Source organism: Protopterus annectens, chromosome 6.part0 (assembly GCF_019279795.1).
Source record: "Protopterus annectens isolate FY-2018-M chromosome 6.part0, PAN1.0, whole genome shotgun sequence".
Lineage (NCBI taxonomy): Eukaryota > Metazoa > Chordata > Ceratodontiformes > Protopteridae > Protopterus > Protopterus annectens.
In genome coordinates, this window is record NC_056737.1 from 872,364,975 (window position 1) to 872,380,964 (window position 15,990).

Sequence of the window (15,990 nt, forward strand, 5' to 3'; positions counted from 1 at the left end):
TTTGGCAGTAGTAGCCTTAATGCCCTTGGGTCTCTGTGAAACGGTCTCAGGATCAGCAGTAGGATTTTTAAAGAGGAACTTGCAAGAGTCAGGTACCCTATAATACCCATCACGTTTTTTGGGAGCAGGAGGTAAAGTGTAGATTCCGAGAAGGCATCTACAAAGTCCAGTACAGGAGGGATAGCTAAAGGCCTGTGTTGAGGCAGGAGTAAGAATTCCCTAATCCTCTTTTTAGAGTCAGGTAATCCTGGCTTTCCCAGCGGAAATGTTCCTTAAGAGTATGCAGGGTTTCCCCAAAAGAGAAATCCTCTGGAGAGGAAGCAGAGGGAATGCAGTCCTCTGCATCAGAATCCTCATAGGAAGACAAGGGCAAATTCCTGGTCATCAGAGAAAACAGAAATTTCAGAATCCGGATCAGAAGAATCAGAAGGAAAATCAGTCCTAGGTCTCTTAGAGGGAGAAGGGTGTCTTCCCCTGATTAGAGTAATAAGGTCTTCAGCCATTCTTATTTGTTTTTTTAGGCATAGGGGCCTGACCATGCGGTCTGAGTGTCGGTTTTCTGGGCATGGACAGAGTTTTAGGCCTTGAAGAAGAAGACGGCATCAGTTTAATATGCAAGTCAGTAGGCCTGAATGCACACTCAGAAGCCTGTGCCTGCACAGCGGCTCTAGACCCATCCAAGGTAGAGACATCCACAGGTTCCACAGTTGAAGAAGCATCTCCCGGCATACCGGGAGGGTCTCAGTAGAGGCCTGCGAATCTGAAGTAGCAGGTATCAGGGGCTGCGAAAGCGCCTCACTGAGTACCGGTGAACTGGCGACTAGCTTAGGAGAAGCGTTGGCAGCTTTGGACCTATGCAGTCTGTCTGTCTTTATCTTTGCATTTTTTCAGAATGTCAGTAGTCGTGTGGCTTACCAAAGCCATTTCTGGATAATTGAACCGCATACCAAATTATTTAGATGCAAAAATTAACCTACTAATAGTACGAGGTTTGAATACGGCACAAAACCGACAGCGAGGTACGTCGTGGTCTGGGCCTAGGCAAGGAATGCAGTATGAATGAAAATCTTTATGAGGTATTTGCTTTCCACAAGAAATACCATTCGCAATTCGAATGACAATAAAACACTTAGTATTTATTAAAACAAAAAACAACCGGTAAGTGCTTTCATTCACAAAGAACGTCTTCAGACCTGGTTGTCACACACAAAATTCACATTTATAGTTTGCACACGTCACATGACCCAAAACATTAGCAGTGTTTTAACCCTTTCTTACATAACACTGCTTTAAAGTTTTCCATGTCATTCATACCTGGATCTGCACCTGTGTTTAGCCTCACTTGCCAAGCATATTCTTTCCAGTTTAAATCCACTTCTACATCCCATCTCGTCTGCATTTAAAACTTGGCCAGTAACAGTAAAACTAAAACCCACTTTAACTGTTGTGACAATTAACAACATGTCTTGCTAGGGCATTAGTTACATGAGTCGGAATTGTTGAAATTCTGTGGATATTTAAATTCTGTTACAAGCTACTTACAGTTTTCTTTTAATAGAAGTAGAATTAGTGTGAACTACCTGGATCTGACTGTGTACAAGAAAGGGGGGTAACATCTTGGTTAAAATTTTTAAAAAAGATGTCCAGAGTAACAGCTACTTGGAATATAGCAGTTTGCACAGTGTGAACTTGAAAATAATATTGTGTTTGGTCAGCTTGATAGAATAAGTAGACTCACTGACAAAGATGAGTATTTTCTGGAAGAATGTGAGATGTTAAGAAAAAAAAAAATTAATCAGGGGTTACCCTATTATTGGGGTAATAAGTGAAGCAACAGATAAAATTAAAGCCGTGAGGAAGAAAGGGGACAATGAAAGATGTTGAAAGGAATAGTGAAGGAGTAGATTATAATCAGAATTGTACATTGGAAAATTCAGTAGATATGTACAGTATTAAGCAGATCATCACAAATAATTGGAAATTTTTGAAGAATTTCCAAGAGTTAGGTGCTTTTTTATATGAGAGTCCTATTTTTGTCACAAAAAGAGGGAAAAGTCTTAAGGATTTTTTAGAAACCAAAACATTTAATACTCCTATTACTTATAATGGGGTGTCAAGATGTGAAGACTGTAGTTATTGTAAGTTTTTGGTACTGGGGAATAAAATAGTAGTAAAGGTTCGGGACTTTACTATTAATATCAAGGGGATTTATAATTGCAAGTCTAAATTCATTGTGTACCTAAGTATTATGTAATTCTTGCAATGGATTCTACATAGGAAGAACTATACGTAACTTCCATCACAGAATTTATACGCACCTGAGGGCAGAAAAAAAAAATAGATGCAACTAATGCCCTAGCAAGACATGTTAACTGTCATAACAGAGTTAAAGTGGGTTTTAGTTTTACCATTACTGACCAAGTTTTAAATGCAGACACGAGAAGGTATGCAGAAGTGGATTTAAACTCTAAAGAATATGCTTGGCAAGTGAGGCTAAACACAGGTTCAGATCCAGGTATGAATGATATGGAAAACTTTAAAGCAGTGTTATGCAAGAAAGGGTTAAAACACTGCTAATGTTTTGAGTCATGTGACTTGAGCAAACTATAAATGAGAATTGTGTGTGTGAGACAACCAGGTCTGAAGAAGTTCTTTGTGAATGAAAGCGCTTACTGGTTGTTTTTTGTTTTAATAAATTGTGTTTTATTGTCATTCAAATTGCGTATTGGATTTATTACATTTACAATTGGAACTGTGGAGATTTACTAAGAAAGACAATTGTTAACTTTTACTGACATCAGTTTAGAGCAAGAAAAAGGATCCCCAATGGGGTACTTAGCTTAGTTGAAGACTTTGGATCTGAAACTCGAAAACGAAAATTTCAGGAGTCGGCCGACCGGCACTTGCGAACTGCTTCTGCTTTGGGCACTGCACAGCAAGAAAGACTGATGTAATGGTGTCAGCTGCATGCTTTATACCCCTGACTATCTGACGTCATGGAAGATGAGACAGTAACTGACGAAAGGACCCAAGACTTTGATAATCAGGCCAACTGAGGGCTAACCTGCAAGCAGATAACCCAAATGTGATGACTGCAACAGTGAAACACGAAGAACATCAATACTTCTCTTTCATGTTTTACTGTATTCTGATTTTTGAATACTAGCCTGGTGTCATGACTTTCTGACCTGCTAGTAATTCCAAAGAAAGCAAGTGTGTGACAGAAGGTTGGAGTATTACAGACACACACTTCTGTTTCTTTTTCAGCTTCTAATTGGATATGTGCTGACTTCTCAATACTACTAGACAAATGCACTATTTTTTATAAGTGGGCTGCTTGTACATCTGTAGGAAGCATAAGTGATGCAACACTGATATCCCTTTTCCCTGGCCCAGCTTTCTTTAATTTAAATATGACCCAGGAGCTGGGGTGCATATTTCCCCAAGCCAATGTAAATTGGAGAGAAACACCAATCCAAAGTTCAGTTTATCTTGGGAGCTGAAACAAGACGAACTGTGGATTTACAGGATATTTAAAAGCAAAATGGCACTGTGGGTGAGAATGAAAGTGATATGTCAAAGTGGGCATGACTACTGTCAGCTTAACTCGGGCCTTAATTTTAAACAGTGGGATTGTCCCTTTAAGATGCAGTGTTCACAGCTGGACCACTTGGGCTTCCTGCACACAGGAGAATTGTTGCAAAAATCCTTGGTCAGAATTTGTCTTCCACAGGTATGATTACCTGTAAACTTATTCAAGCAAATGTCACGTACCTTGGAAATAAAATGTACTGTAAAATCCAATACCAAAAAAACTGACTGCAGAAAATTTAAGCAGTATCTCACAACCCAGCTATTAAAAAAGGTTCCCAAACAGGGTAGTTGTCAGTCTTTATCTCTCTCTCTCTCTCTCTTTGGAAGTCATCTGGAAAGGACACAGACTGAGTCAACAGTTTTGAGCCCAACTATGCTCCTATTATTCTATTACTGCACAGCCTGCAGAAGCCACCTATCAGAAGAGGTAGCTAAGGCAAAGTAAAGTGAGCAGCTGCCCCACACACAACGTTATGGGGGCATGGACAGCCAATCAATCATTCTTGAATGTGTGATGGCTTTTAAAAGCTGGTAAACTGAGTGCTGTAGCTCTTGTGTGGGCTAAACTGTAGCAAGCAGTTTGCTACAGTTTAAAATTTTCTTTTTTTATTTTTTGTTAAAGTAAATCCTGAGTGCCGTAGTGGTTTGTGCAGAGTATAAATTGTAGCAAGCAGTTTGCCACAGTTTAAAAAAATTCATTTTTTTTTAAATACTAAATCCTGAGCACTGTTGTGTTCCATGCAGATTAAGTTCAAAAGTTATGTTAAAAAAAATATCTTTTTTATACTAAAACCTGAATGCTGTAGTGCTCTGTGCCTGGTATAACCTGTAGCTACTGTTTGCGACAATTAAAATGGAAAAACTAAATGTATTTTATTTTCAACTAAAATGTGAGGGAGGAAGAGGGTTGGGAGCAGGGTGTAGAAATAGGACTTGTCTGGCTCCAGCGTCAGGATGGAGGAGGTGTGTTATCTGGCCACCTAACTGGTGTGCTAGTAGAAGGAGCAGACTTTCAACTGAAGAGTTGTTGGGGGTGGGGAGGGGAGTGTAGTGTGGGGATTGGGCACTGTACTGGCTTTGTATGCAGAAGACCTGAAGGGGTGGGTTGCAGCTTTGAGGGAACAACTCAGGTTACTAGCTGAACCAGCTATGCCTCTGCTGCCCATGATATAAAGGTTGGAGTTGTTTGTAACCTACCAAAATAAAACCTGAGAGAGCCCTCTGTGCATGTCCCACCCATACTGCTTGGCCATTCCAAGTCTGGTAGCAATTCTCAAAATGTGCACAGACATAGCTGGTAGGCAACCATTGTTATGCTGCATTCTAAGTTCAATTCATCAGTTCACTCACTTCACATTTCTCCTGCTGGCTAGTTTTGGAATGACCCTAAATAACTTATACGTTTCAGAAGACTTACTTGTATTGTACAAATATGCCTTTTCTCAGTCACTGTATTGCACACATCTCAGCTATTACTTTTGTATACTACTTTATATTTGTTCAATAAGTATAAATGTGAATTCATACTTTGGTCACAAGGCAAAACTCTGAAAAAACAAAGCAGGACTGGTACTCCAGTATAGTTAACTAAGTACTGGGACAACAGCACTCAACCCTCTAAAAGGTGACCATTTTAAAAGAAAACATATGAAATAACTATATGAAAAAATAAATAGCAACTTGAAATGTAAGGAACTACTAAAATTAAGTAATTTTTTACCTGAATGTTGGCTTGCTGTAGATGGTGGGACCATGTAGTAAACAGGTTCTGACGCATCTGCTGATCAAAATAACCTGCATATGCAATGAAAGCTGAAGAAAGCAGGCAGTCACCAGCAATAGTAGACATCTGATTCTTGAATGTTTCACTTGTTTGTTCCCATCTCTCACGCTCAGCAGACAAGCTTTTCAGTAATGCTGTGCTACGGTTTACCTGGGGGATAAAATCAGAGAAAAACTGTAACATTCACAAATTGTCCACCATACAACCTTACAGTAAGATAAATGAGCCAGTGCAATCTCAGCCACTATTGCATCTTCTGCAATAGTCAGACTAGATGCACGTAAAAATTAGCATACAACAAAACTGTTGGGCACCTACTCTGACCACTACAATATAATGCAGCCCCCACCCTAGACCTCCAAATTCCCACATTTTAAAAGCATGGCCACAGAGTTACAGTGAGAGAAAGACATCCACAGTGGCTAAATCACAGGGATGCTAGTTCCCCCTGGACAAAGACAACCAAATGCAAGTTAAGCTTTGAGGAGGAAAAGTTACACCTTTAAACCAGTCTCTCTGGATGACTGGAAGAGGTATAAAGTATAAGTGTGTTCCACTTACCATAACTGTAGATGTTCAATTAGATCAATACTGATTCTTCGGTCTCATCAAGCAGAAGCACACAACCAGCCCACTTTCCAGAGTGTCTGCATCATCCCTATCTGATAAACGTCTGATTATCAAAGTCTGAAGGGCACAGTATAAGAAAGGCATTTGTCATCATCAGGTCTTTCAAAGCAGGGAACAAGCAGTCTGATGCCCGAGGACAGCGCAACCTCCCCAGATGTCGGAGGGAAAAAGGAAATCATGGGAGAGAGAGAGAGGATGATGGAGATAACAGGACCATCTGCAGAGAACTCGTCGACCCCTTGCACCCAGTAAGGAGAAGAAAAAACTTTAGCAGGTACAGGTGTTGAAGGGTGGGAATATGTACTGCAACACTGATCTTCTCAAATATTCGCAATTATATGTTAAGTGGGATACAGCTGTACCCTGTTCTTCATAGTCAATATTTCAGTAATGATTCTTGGGAGGACTCCGAAAGCTAAAAATTGGATGATTGTTTATCTGTACAACCACAGGAAATAAGATATTGCAGGATGGCAGAAGCAAAACCTGCTCTAGACCTGGAGGCATTGCCTAAGTTAGAGTCTTGTGAAGGTGTGCACTCAGTTCCATGTGGCTGCCTCTAGGATGGCCTATGGGTGGGAACTCTGAGGAAAGCAGTGGTAGAGTAGGATGTCTGGTGGAGTGGGCTTTAATATGTCCAGATAAATCCTTTCCATGGTGTGAGCAACAAAACTTGAGTCAGCTATCCATTTTGAGATGCTTTGGTTGGGGACAGGTTTTCCAAATTTACTCTCTGCAAAAGCCACCAGCAATTGCTCTGCTCTAGTAGGGGTTTTTGTCCCGTCTATATAGTACTTGATCTGTGTACATCCAGGGTGTGAAGGACTTGCTTAGCCCTGCTCTGTGGATTTGGTAGAAAACCGGCAGGTGGAGAACCTGCTTAAAAGTAAATTCTGACATCACTTTAGGAATAAAGGTTGGGTTTGCTCTGACAGTAACCCTATCCCTGTGGAAGACAGTGAAAGGTTCTTTACACACGAGGACTTGTAACTCAGAAATTCTACTAGTTGAAGTCATAAGGAAAGTGGTCATCCGTAGCAGTATCATTAGAGAAGCAAGTGACTACAGGTTTAAAGGGAGGCAAAGTTTTCTAAGACAATTTAGATCCCAAGGCAGAATGGGGTTCCTTCTGGGTGGTCTCAAGTGAATCACCCCTTTAAGAAAATGTTTCATATGGAGGCGAGAAATGATAGGTGGAGCACTGTTTAGGCATGCTGAAATTGCAGATGCATGTACCTTAATGCCGGAAAAGGACAGGCCTAGCATAAAAAGGCCTGACAGGTACTCCAAGACTGACCCGATGTCTGCATGAGTAGGGTGAATGTCTCTATTGTGACACCAGGTGGAAAACCTGTTCTACTTTGCCAGGTATGATTGCCTGGTATTGGATTTTTTTGCCTCCCTTACAATAAAGAGCACCTCCTTGGGATAAGATGCCATCCTAGGTGTCAAAAGCCAATTCTCCAGGTGGTTAGGTGGGGATGGCAGACAGATCCCCTGACTTGGCTGATGAGATCTATCTTCTGCAGTACTGCGTGGAATCTCCCCTCGCTGAGTGTCAGAAGGGAGGAAAACCAATGTTGTCTCAGTCACAAGGGGACCAAATAGGATCATGCTAGGTCTGTTCACCTCAATTTGTTAGCACTGTGGGAATCAGAGGCAAGGGAAAAATAGACATTAATCTGTTTATTCATGTGAAAAAGAATGCATCCATCTTTCAAATTCCTGTCTGTTGTTTTCAGGATCAGAATGTCTGTAGTTGCATGGTGTGGACAGAGGTGAACAGGTCTGTTGTGGGGATACACCACCGTATAGTCAGATCCAAGACCACCTGTTTTCAGCATCCATTTGATGGGGTCTATAAGGTCACTGTTTACAGAATCTGCTATGGTATTGTTCTGGTCTGGAATACAAGAAGCTATGAGGATTAGCCCTATCTACCTCTTCAGCCAGCATCCAAGATTTCCTAGCAAGACTGCATAGGGGTAGGACAAAGTTCTCACTTGTTTATGTACCACATAACTGTGGTGTCTTGTCCAGATTTGCAGTATGCCTAGGCTTAATTTTTGCTGATAGGTTTTTATGGCCAGGTAAACTGGTAGTAACTCCTTTTGGTTTATATGCACATTCCTTTGCTATGGAGATCAAATGCCCTGTACCTTTCAGGGGACCTAAGTGGGCTCTCAAGCTATGCTTCAGCTGACCATAGTGACAGTCTTGTCTGCTTTTGAAAGACTTAAATTTACTCCTGGTCTCTTTTGCATGGTGTTCTTCCACCATAGGAGTTCTCTTTTCAGGCATGCAAGGAGGGGCAGCAGGATTTCTAGGGGATGGGAATGCTGTTCCCAGACTTTTTTTTTTTTTTTTTTTTTTAAAGAAACCACTGGAGTTTCGTCATGTCTAACTTTGCAAATGGAATCATTAGGATGCATGATGCCATGTACCCCAGTACATTCAGGAATTCCCTTGAAGAGAAGAGCTGCTTTTGAAACAGACCAGTCAGGTAGCCTGTCAAGAAAGTACAGTTGTGTACACTTACCATAAATGTAGATGTTCGAGTGTATTCACTGTTGCAGTCATTACATTTGGGTAATCTGCTGGCAGGTTGCCCTCAGTCAGCCTGAATAACAAAGTCTTGGGTCCTGCGTCGGTTGCTGTCTCCTTCCATGACGTTAGGTCGTCAGGAGTATAAAACATGCCATTTTATTCAGTTTTTCTTGCCCAAATGTCAGGTGACCCCCAAATAGGGAGCAAAAAAAAAAAAAAAAAAAAAAAAAAATTTATATATACATATATATATATATATATATATACAGAAATATATGAAAATACACTTTTAGCAACATAAACTTTACCTTCATCTAAAAGCAAATACACCACAAAGGCTTTAGTAAATAGTGAAGGAAAGAAAAGTGGGATGGCGGGTGGGTAACCCGGACTGCAACAGTGAATACACTCAAACATCTACATTTATGGTAAGTGTACACAACTGTACTATGTTCTTTGTGTTTCACTGTTGCAGTCATTGCATTTGGGTAGAATCCCAAAGCTATGGATGGGAGGATGGAAGTAAATAGCATTAGGAGCAGCTATAAGGCCCTGCAGAACTGCGGTGGCAAAGCCTGCCCTGGATTTGGAGAAGAGAGGCAAATGATGATGCTTTATGAAGGCATGAACAGAGCTCCAAGTAGCAGCCTCTAGAATGACTTTGGTTGGAACACCTCTGAGAAAAGCTGCTGAGGAAGAGGCAGCCCTGGTGGAATGTGACCTGATCCCCTTGGGCACAGGTTTACCATGGTGCAAGTAGCAGAAATGAATGCAGTGGCTTATCCACTTAAAATAGTCTGCTTTGATATAGCCTTCCCCTCTGACCCTGCAGCAAATGCTACCAGTAGTTGCTCAGACTTCCTTAGAGATTTGGTCCTGTTTAAGTAGAATCTTAGTTGTCTGTGTACATCCAATGAATGCAGAATCCGTTCCCCCTTGTTCTACGGATTTGGGTAAAATGTTGGCAGGTGAATTGTCTGGTTAAGAGCCACACTGGATACCACCTTAGGCATAAAAGAAGGATTGGTCCTGAGGGACACCCTGTCCAAGTAAAATGTAATAAAAGGCTCCACAGTCATGAGAGCCTGTAGTTCTGAAACCCTTCTTCCTGAACTGACTGCCAAGAGGAAAGCTGTTTTCGAAGATAGAAATTTTATATCCGCAGTAGCTGCTGTTCAAAAGGAGACGGGGTGAGTTTTTCCAGCACAAAGCTGAGGTCCCATGCAGGAGTTGGTAATCATCTGGGAGGCCTTAAATTTTTGGTCCCTCTAAGATACTGTTTAAGCAGAGGATGAGAAAAGAGGGGAGGCTATGTGTTGTAATGAGCCGAGATGGCAGAGGCATGTACTTTTATTGAAGAAAAAGATAGGCCCTTGTCAAACATCTCAGTCAAATATTGTAAAATCTGAGGAATATTGGGCTTTGCTGTGTCCTTTCCTTGTGCTGGGTTCCAAGCACAGAATCTCTTCCAATTATCAGCATAAGATTTTCTAGTACTAGGCCTTCTGGCTTCCAAAATGACATCCATCACAGATTTAATGAGAGGTGGTGTTTGAATAATTAAATGACCAACCATGCTACAAGGATCAGAGTTTGGAGTTGAGTGTGCAGAATTTGATTGTTCTGCTGAGACAGTACAGTACATGAGGTATTTGAGGCAAGTACCAAGGAGGAAGTTGAGACATATTCCTTAGAATTGGGTACCAGTGCTGCCGAGGCCAGTCCGGAGCAACTAGGATCATTTTTGGTTTTTCATGTCTGACTTTTAGTAAGACTTGGAGAGAAGAAGCAGAGGGGAAAAGGCATAGACTGACAGGCTTTTCCAACTGAAGGATAGGGCAACCACTTTCCATGCTTTTCTGTGATAAGTTCTTGTGCAGAATTTGTCCAGCTGATAATTTTGGGGAGAGACAAACAGATATATGTCTGGGCTCCCCCACTTCTGTGTTAACATGCTGAAGATTCGTGGATCCAGTTTCCATTCATGCGGGTCCATAAGATTTCTGCTTAGGTCATCTGCCAAAGTATTTTGTTTTCCTGGCAGGAACTGAGCTTGAAGATGTATTTGGTAAGTCAAAGCTGTGTTCCACTATGCCATGGCTAGTCTGCAAAGGGGGTAGGAATGTGTACCCCCCTGCTTGTTTATGTACCACATTACCATGGTGTTGTCCGTTTTCGTCAGTAGTTGTCCTGGATGAAGCAAGTCCTTGAAGGCTGTCAGAGCATTCTGAACAGCTAGCATCTCTTTCTGGTTGATATGCAGATGCATTTGTTTTGGGCTCCATTTGCCCTGAATGCATCTCCCCGCCAGGTGGGCCCCCCAAGCATAGTCTGATGAGTCTGTAGTTAGGGTGTGGCTGGCAGGGGGTAGAGTGAATGACAATCCCTTGTTTTGGTGACATGTCTCTGCCCACCAAATAAACTCCTGTTGTAGGCAGGGAATGAGAGGAATCATTGTTTCCAGACTGTGACAATACTGACTCCATAAACTTTTTAGGTACCATTGTAGTTTCCTCATATGCAGTCTCGCATATGGAATTAGTAGGATGCCATGAACTCCAAAGCCTGCAGAATTTGTCTTGCAGATAACTGGGTTTTTGTTGCCATTTGTTTGAAGTATGTCATCAGTTGCCTTTGTCTGGCGTAAGGTAAGCCATCTGGGCAGTTGTATTCAAGATTGCATCCAGGAATGTAATTAGAGAGGGCACCAGTTGGGATTTCTTTTCGTTTATTGTGTACCCTAGGCATGTTAAAAGCCTTTTTACAAAAGCCAGATGTTGAAGAAGCGTGTCCTTGTTCTCTGCTTGAATGAGACAGTTGTCCAGATAAGTATAAATTTGTATGCTTCTGTCTAAAGAATGCAATTACTGGTGCCAGGCACTTTGTAAACACCCTGGGCGCAGTAGATAAGCCAAAGGGTAGTGCAGAGAATTGGTAATGCAAAAAACCTGCCTTGAAGTGGAAGTATCTTCTGCACGATTCCCTTATTGGGATATGCAGGTATGCCTCTTAAGTCTAGAGTCACTAACCAATTGTTCCTGCCCAGCATAGGCAGTAGCTGTTGTAAAGTCAGCATTTTGAATTTTGGAATGTCCAGGAATGTGTTCAAAATCTATAAGTCCAGTACTGGATGCCAGGCATGGTCTTTTCTGGGTACCAGGAAAAGTCGAATAAAAACCTTGTCCTTTTTCCTTTTCTGGTTCTGGTTGAAAAGCCCCCATATTCATGAGGGACATAACTTGTTTCTGAGCCTCTGCCCACTGATTTTGTGGCTGATCTGGCCAACTGTTTGGAATTGGCTAAGTATGGAAATTAAATCTGTACCCTGGGATACTATGTTTAATACCCACTTGTCCTGGGTAATGAACTGCCAATTTTGAGCATGAAGTGCTAGTTTTCCTCCCAAGGGGGCTGCCAAAAGATAAGTGCTTGGTGGAGGTAGAGGAAAGTCATTGAGACTGCTTACTGTAGGGTTGTGCTTTGTTTCCTCCAGATTTGGAGATGGAGGCACCCGACTGCTTTGACCTGTAAGAACCCTGTGATTTGAGCGCCTGGATTTGCCTTGAGTGGCTCTGTTGGACACAGGAAAGGACCAATTTTTAGTAGGCCAGTGCCTACTGAACCTAGGTGGCTGCACTTGCAAGAAATCTTTTACAGTCTGCATAGATTTAGCTTTGTCTTCCATTGTCTTTAAAACCTCTTCTGCCTTATTACCAAACAGAGTATCATGCTGCAAGGGGGGATCCAACAATTTAGCTTTAACATGATCAGCCAGATTTTCCTCCTTGAGCCAGGAATGCCTTCTAATCACAGATCCAGTAACTGCGGCCCTGCAAGAGGCCACCAAGGAATCAAAACCACATTGCAAAGTATGCTTTCCAACCTGTTCTGCTGAATGCAATAATTCCTGTAATTCTTTATTTTCCACACAATCAGAAATCAACATAATTTTCTGTTTCAGTAAGCCCATAACATGCTGTTGATATTTAAGTACATGAAACTGGCAGTTTAAGGCCCTAACTGCCAAGGTTGCAGACGTATAAACCTTCTTTCCCCATCTATCCAGCGTCCTGGAATCTCTATCAAAGGGGGTAGGAGTTTTGACTGTAGAGGCCTTTACACCCTTGGGACCCTGTGAAATAGTCTCAGGATCAGCAGCAGGATTTTTGAATAGAAATTTGTGGGAGTCGGGAACCCTGTAATATCTGTCTGGCTTACTAGGAGCTGGAGGTAGGGTTTCAGGAGCCATGCTTGATTCCGAAAATACATCAACAATGTCGAATACAGGAGATATTGCCAAAGGCCTATGCTGAGGAAGAAGAAGGAAACCCCTAAGCCTCTTTTTTTGAGAATCTGAGAAGTCTTGACTCACCCAGTGAAAATGTTCCCTTAAAGTATGCAAAGTTTCTCCAAAAGAGTAATCATCAATAGGAGATGCAGATGGGATGGATTCTTCTGCATCAGAATCCTCATAGTGGGGAATAGAAAATTCCTGATCAGAAGAGGAATCAGAAGAAATGGAAACCTGATCTGAAGATTCATAATCAGTGCCTTGCCCTAGGCCTCTTAGCGGGGGGGGGGGGGGTTGGACATAGAAGTTTTTGATCTTGTTTTTGAGGCTGGCATCGGTTTAAAATAAAAATGTTGAGGCCTGAAAACGCCCTCAAAAGCCGGTGCCTGCTCAGCGGCTCTGGACCCATCCAAGGGAGAGACATCCACAGGTTCAATAGTCTGAGAATCTCGTGGCATACCAGACTCCGAATGGGTCTCAGTAGAGGCCTGAGACTCAAAAGTAGCGGGTATCAGGGGCTGCGAAAGCGCCTCACTGAGTACCAGTGAACCGGCGACTGGCTTAGGAGAAGCTTCGTCGTCGGTTTTGGACCTCAACGGTCTGTCTTTTTCTTTGTGCTTTTTGTGAACTCCGGTAGTCGGATTGCTAACCGACGACATTTCAGGTTAATTAAATCTTGATCCAAAATATTTAGAAGCAAAAATATACCGAAACTTAATACTGCGTTGGTTAAATCTAGCACAAAACAGACAGCAAGGCACATTATGATCTGGGCCTAGGCAAGAAATACAGTACAAATGAAAATCCTTATGAGGTATTTTCTTTCCACAAGTAATGCAACTATTAACTTTTACTGACATCAGTAAGGAGCAAGAAAAAGTTTCCCCAACGGGGTACTTAGCTTTAGTTTGAAGACTTTGGTTCTGAAACTCGAATGCAAAAATTTCAGGAGTCGGCCGACCAGCACTTGCGAACTGCTTCTGCTTCGGGCACTGTGCAGCAAGAAAGACTTAATAAAATGGCGTCGGCTGCATGTTTTATACCCCTGACGACCTGACGTCATGGAAGAGGAGACAGCAACCGACGCAGGACCCATGACTTTGTTATTCAGGCCGACTGAGGGCAACCAGCCAGCAGATTACCCAAATGTAATGACTGCAATAGTGAAACACGAAGAACATCACAATCTCGTCTTGGGGAAGGAAGGCATTCTGCTGAACAGTTTTTATAACTCTCAGGGAGACAGATTTTTGAAGATTTAGTGAGACGTACCTTCTGAAAAAGTTTACGGTGATCTGCAAGACATCCAGGGTCCCTTACGTTTATTTCCCATGAATGAGATAGTCATCTAAGTAGGGGGTAAAATACAGAGTCCTAGACACCTGCAATGTACTATTAGAGGAGCTAGGCATTTTATGAAAACTCTGGTTGCAGTAGACTGCCCAAATGATAAAGCACAGAACTGCAAGTGGGAGCCTTTTGCTTCAAATCGTAGGTACTTTCTGTGACTGCCTGTAATGGGACAGGGATGTAAGCATCCTTTAGGTTTATGGTGACCATGGAGGCATCTTGGAAGTTTATGGGCAGTTATTTCTACAATGTAAGCATTTTGAATTTTTGGATATCGAGGAACTTCGACAGATCCAAGATGGGTCTCTCCATGTGCTCTCTTTTCTTGGGACTAAAAAAATTCTTAACCCTTTACACCTTCTTGTTCAGGACGGATAGGCTGAATGGATCCTTGATGAATTATTTCCAAGGGATAGGTAGCAAGAGACTTTCTTACTCTTTTGGTTTGTTTTGTAATGCCCAAGAAGGGTGGAATTTCTCTGAAGTGAACACAGTATCGTTCCGTTATGATGTTGAGGAGCCACTGGTGATGGATTTCCACTGGTTTAGGAAAAGGAAAGTCTTCTTGCTAGACCTCCAAGAGCCTGGGATGGGTTGGGGTAAGAGAGGGAGAAGTAGAACATAGTCACTGTTGTTCTCGGTGCTGGGTAGGTTCCTTGGAGCCCCCTACTGTTTGAGACTGTTCTGTCTGCAATCTCCTAGATTTTCTTATTTTATTTACCATGGGGAGTGGCCTCCTCTTGTCTTGTCTAGGTGGGAAAGGAGAAGGTTCTGAAGACTCCTTGGATTCAGGTAAAATTCTGTCACAGTTTTAAATCTGTTTTCCTTTATCCACTTTCTCAAAAACATATTCAGCTGGTAGACCTAAAAGGAATTACTTGTTTAATGTGGCTGTGACGATGTGAGGTATTGCCAGCTATACCAGGAGAAGTAGAAGTAGGCAGTGGATGTGTAACATACCAGCACAGCTAGTTAGAATTTTGTAAATAATTTTATATCATTTGTATATCAAACTGATTTGTACAGATGCTTGTGTTGAAAACTGTACTTGTAAAGCTGCTTGTGATAAAAAAATGTACCAACAGTGTGCCCTGCCAGACAGAAAAAGAAATATATATGTATTACTGTAAATGATTAAATATGCATGTTTTAACAGAGGATACTGGAATAAAAGAAGTTAATCTCAATCCACCTAACTTTGACAGTAGTTTGAAATTAAATTACCTTAGGCCATAAAGATTGTGTCTTACAGTTCTCAATGCAGCCATGGACAAAGTCTGTACTAGGAAGCTTTCTGCATTGTCTTTGAGGTGAACTAACTGCTACTCTGGAAGGGTGGAGGTTTGAATTTGTTTTATGATTTCTAGGAGCTGCGGGTCATCTTATGAAGGCTCGGTGTGTGTGTATTATTGACACATATGTGCTAAATCCTGACAGTTTCTAGCCAACGGGGATAGCATGGGAACCAGAAGTCAGATGACCAGACTTATGCAATGTCATTCTGTAATCCATCACTAAATATTTAAATACTAGCTGAGCGTGAAATCACATAGCACTCTTTTTCTAACCTGACAAGGAAGGACCCATGCCTACTTCATCTTGCCTTGCTCTAGTAAGTAACCAGGGAACAGTAATTCTTTAGATCAGTCAGGAAAATCTAGCAAAATTAGTCAAGTACTGTCTTTTTCTATCTGTGTGAATCTAGTAATCTATGATATTTTAATATTGCCCAAAGAGAAAAAGAAAACTGGTAACACTAAAACAACAAATATTTAATCCAAGTTCACAAGCAGAC

General features: G+C 41.7%; 1 protein-coding gene across 1 annotated transcript in view; it reads right to left on the minus strand.

The window, feature by feature from the left end:
- DYNC1H1 (dynein cytoplasmic 1 heavy chain 1) overlaps positions 1–15,990 on the minus strand; it is a 3,754,902-nt gene that overhangs the window by 850,434 nt on the left and 2,888,478 nt on the right. The window contains exon 67 of the mRNA XM_044073590.1: positions 5,315–5,527. Coding sequence (XP_043929525.1) covers positions 5,315–5,527 — 213 coding nt within the window. The remainder of the gene's footprint in view (positions 1–5,314; positions 5,528–15,990) is intronic.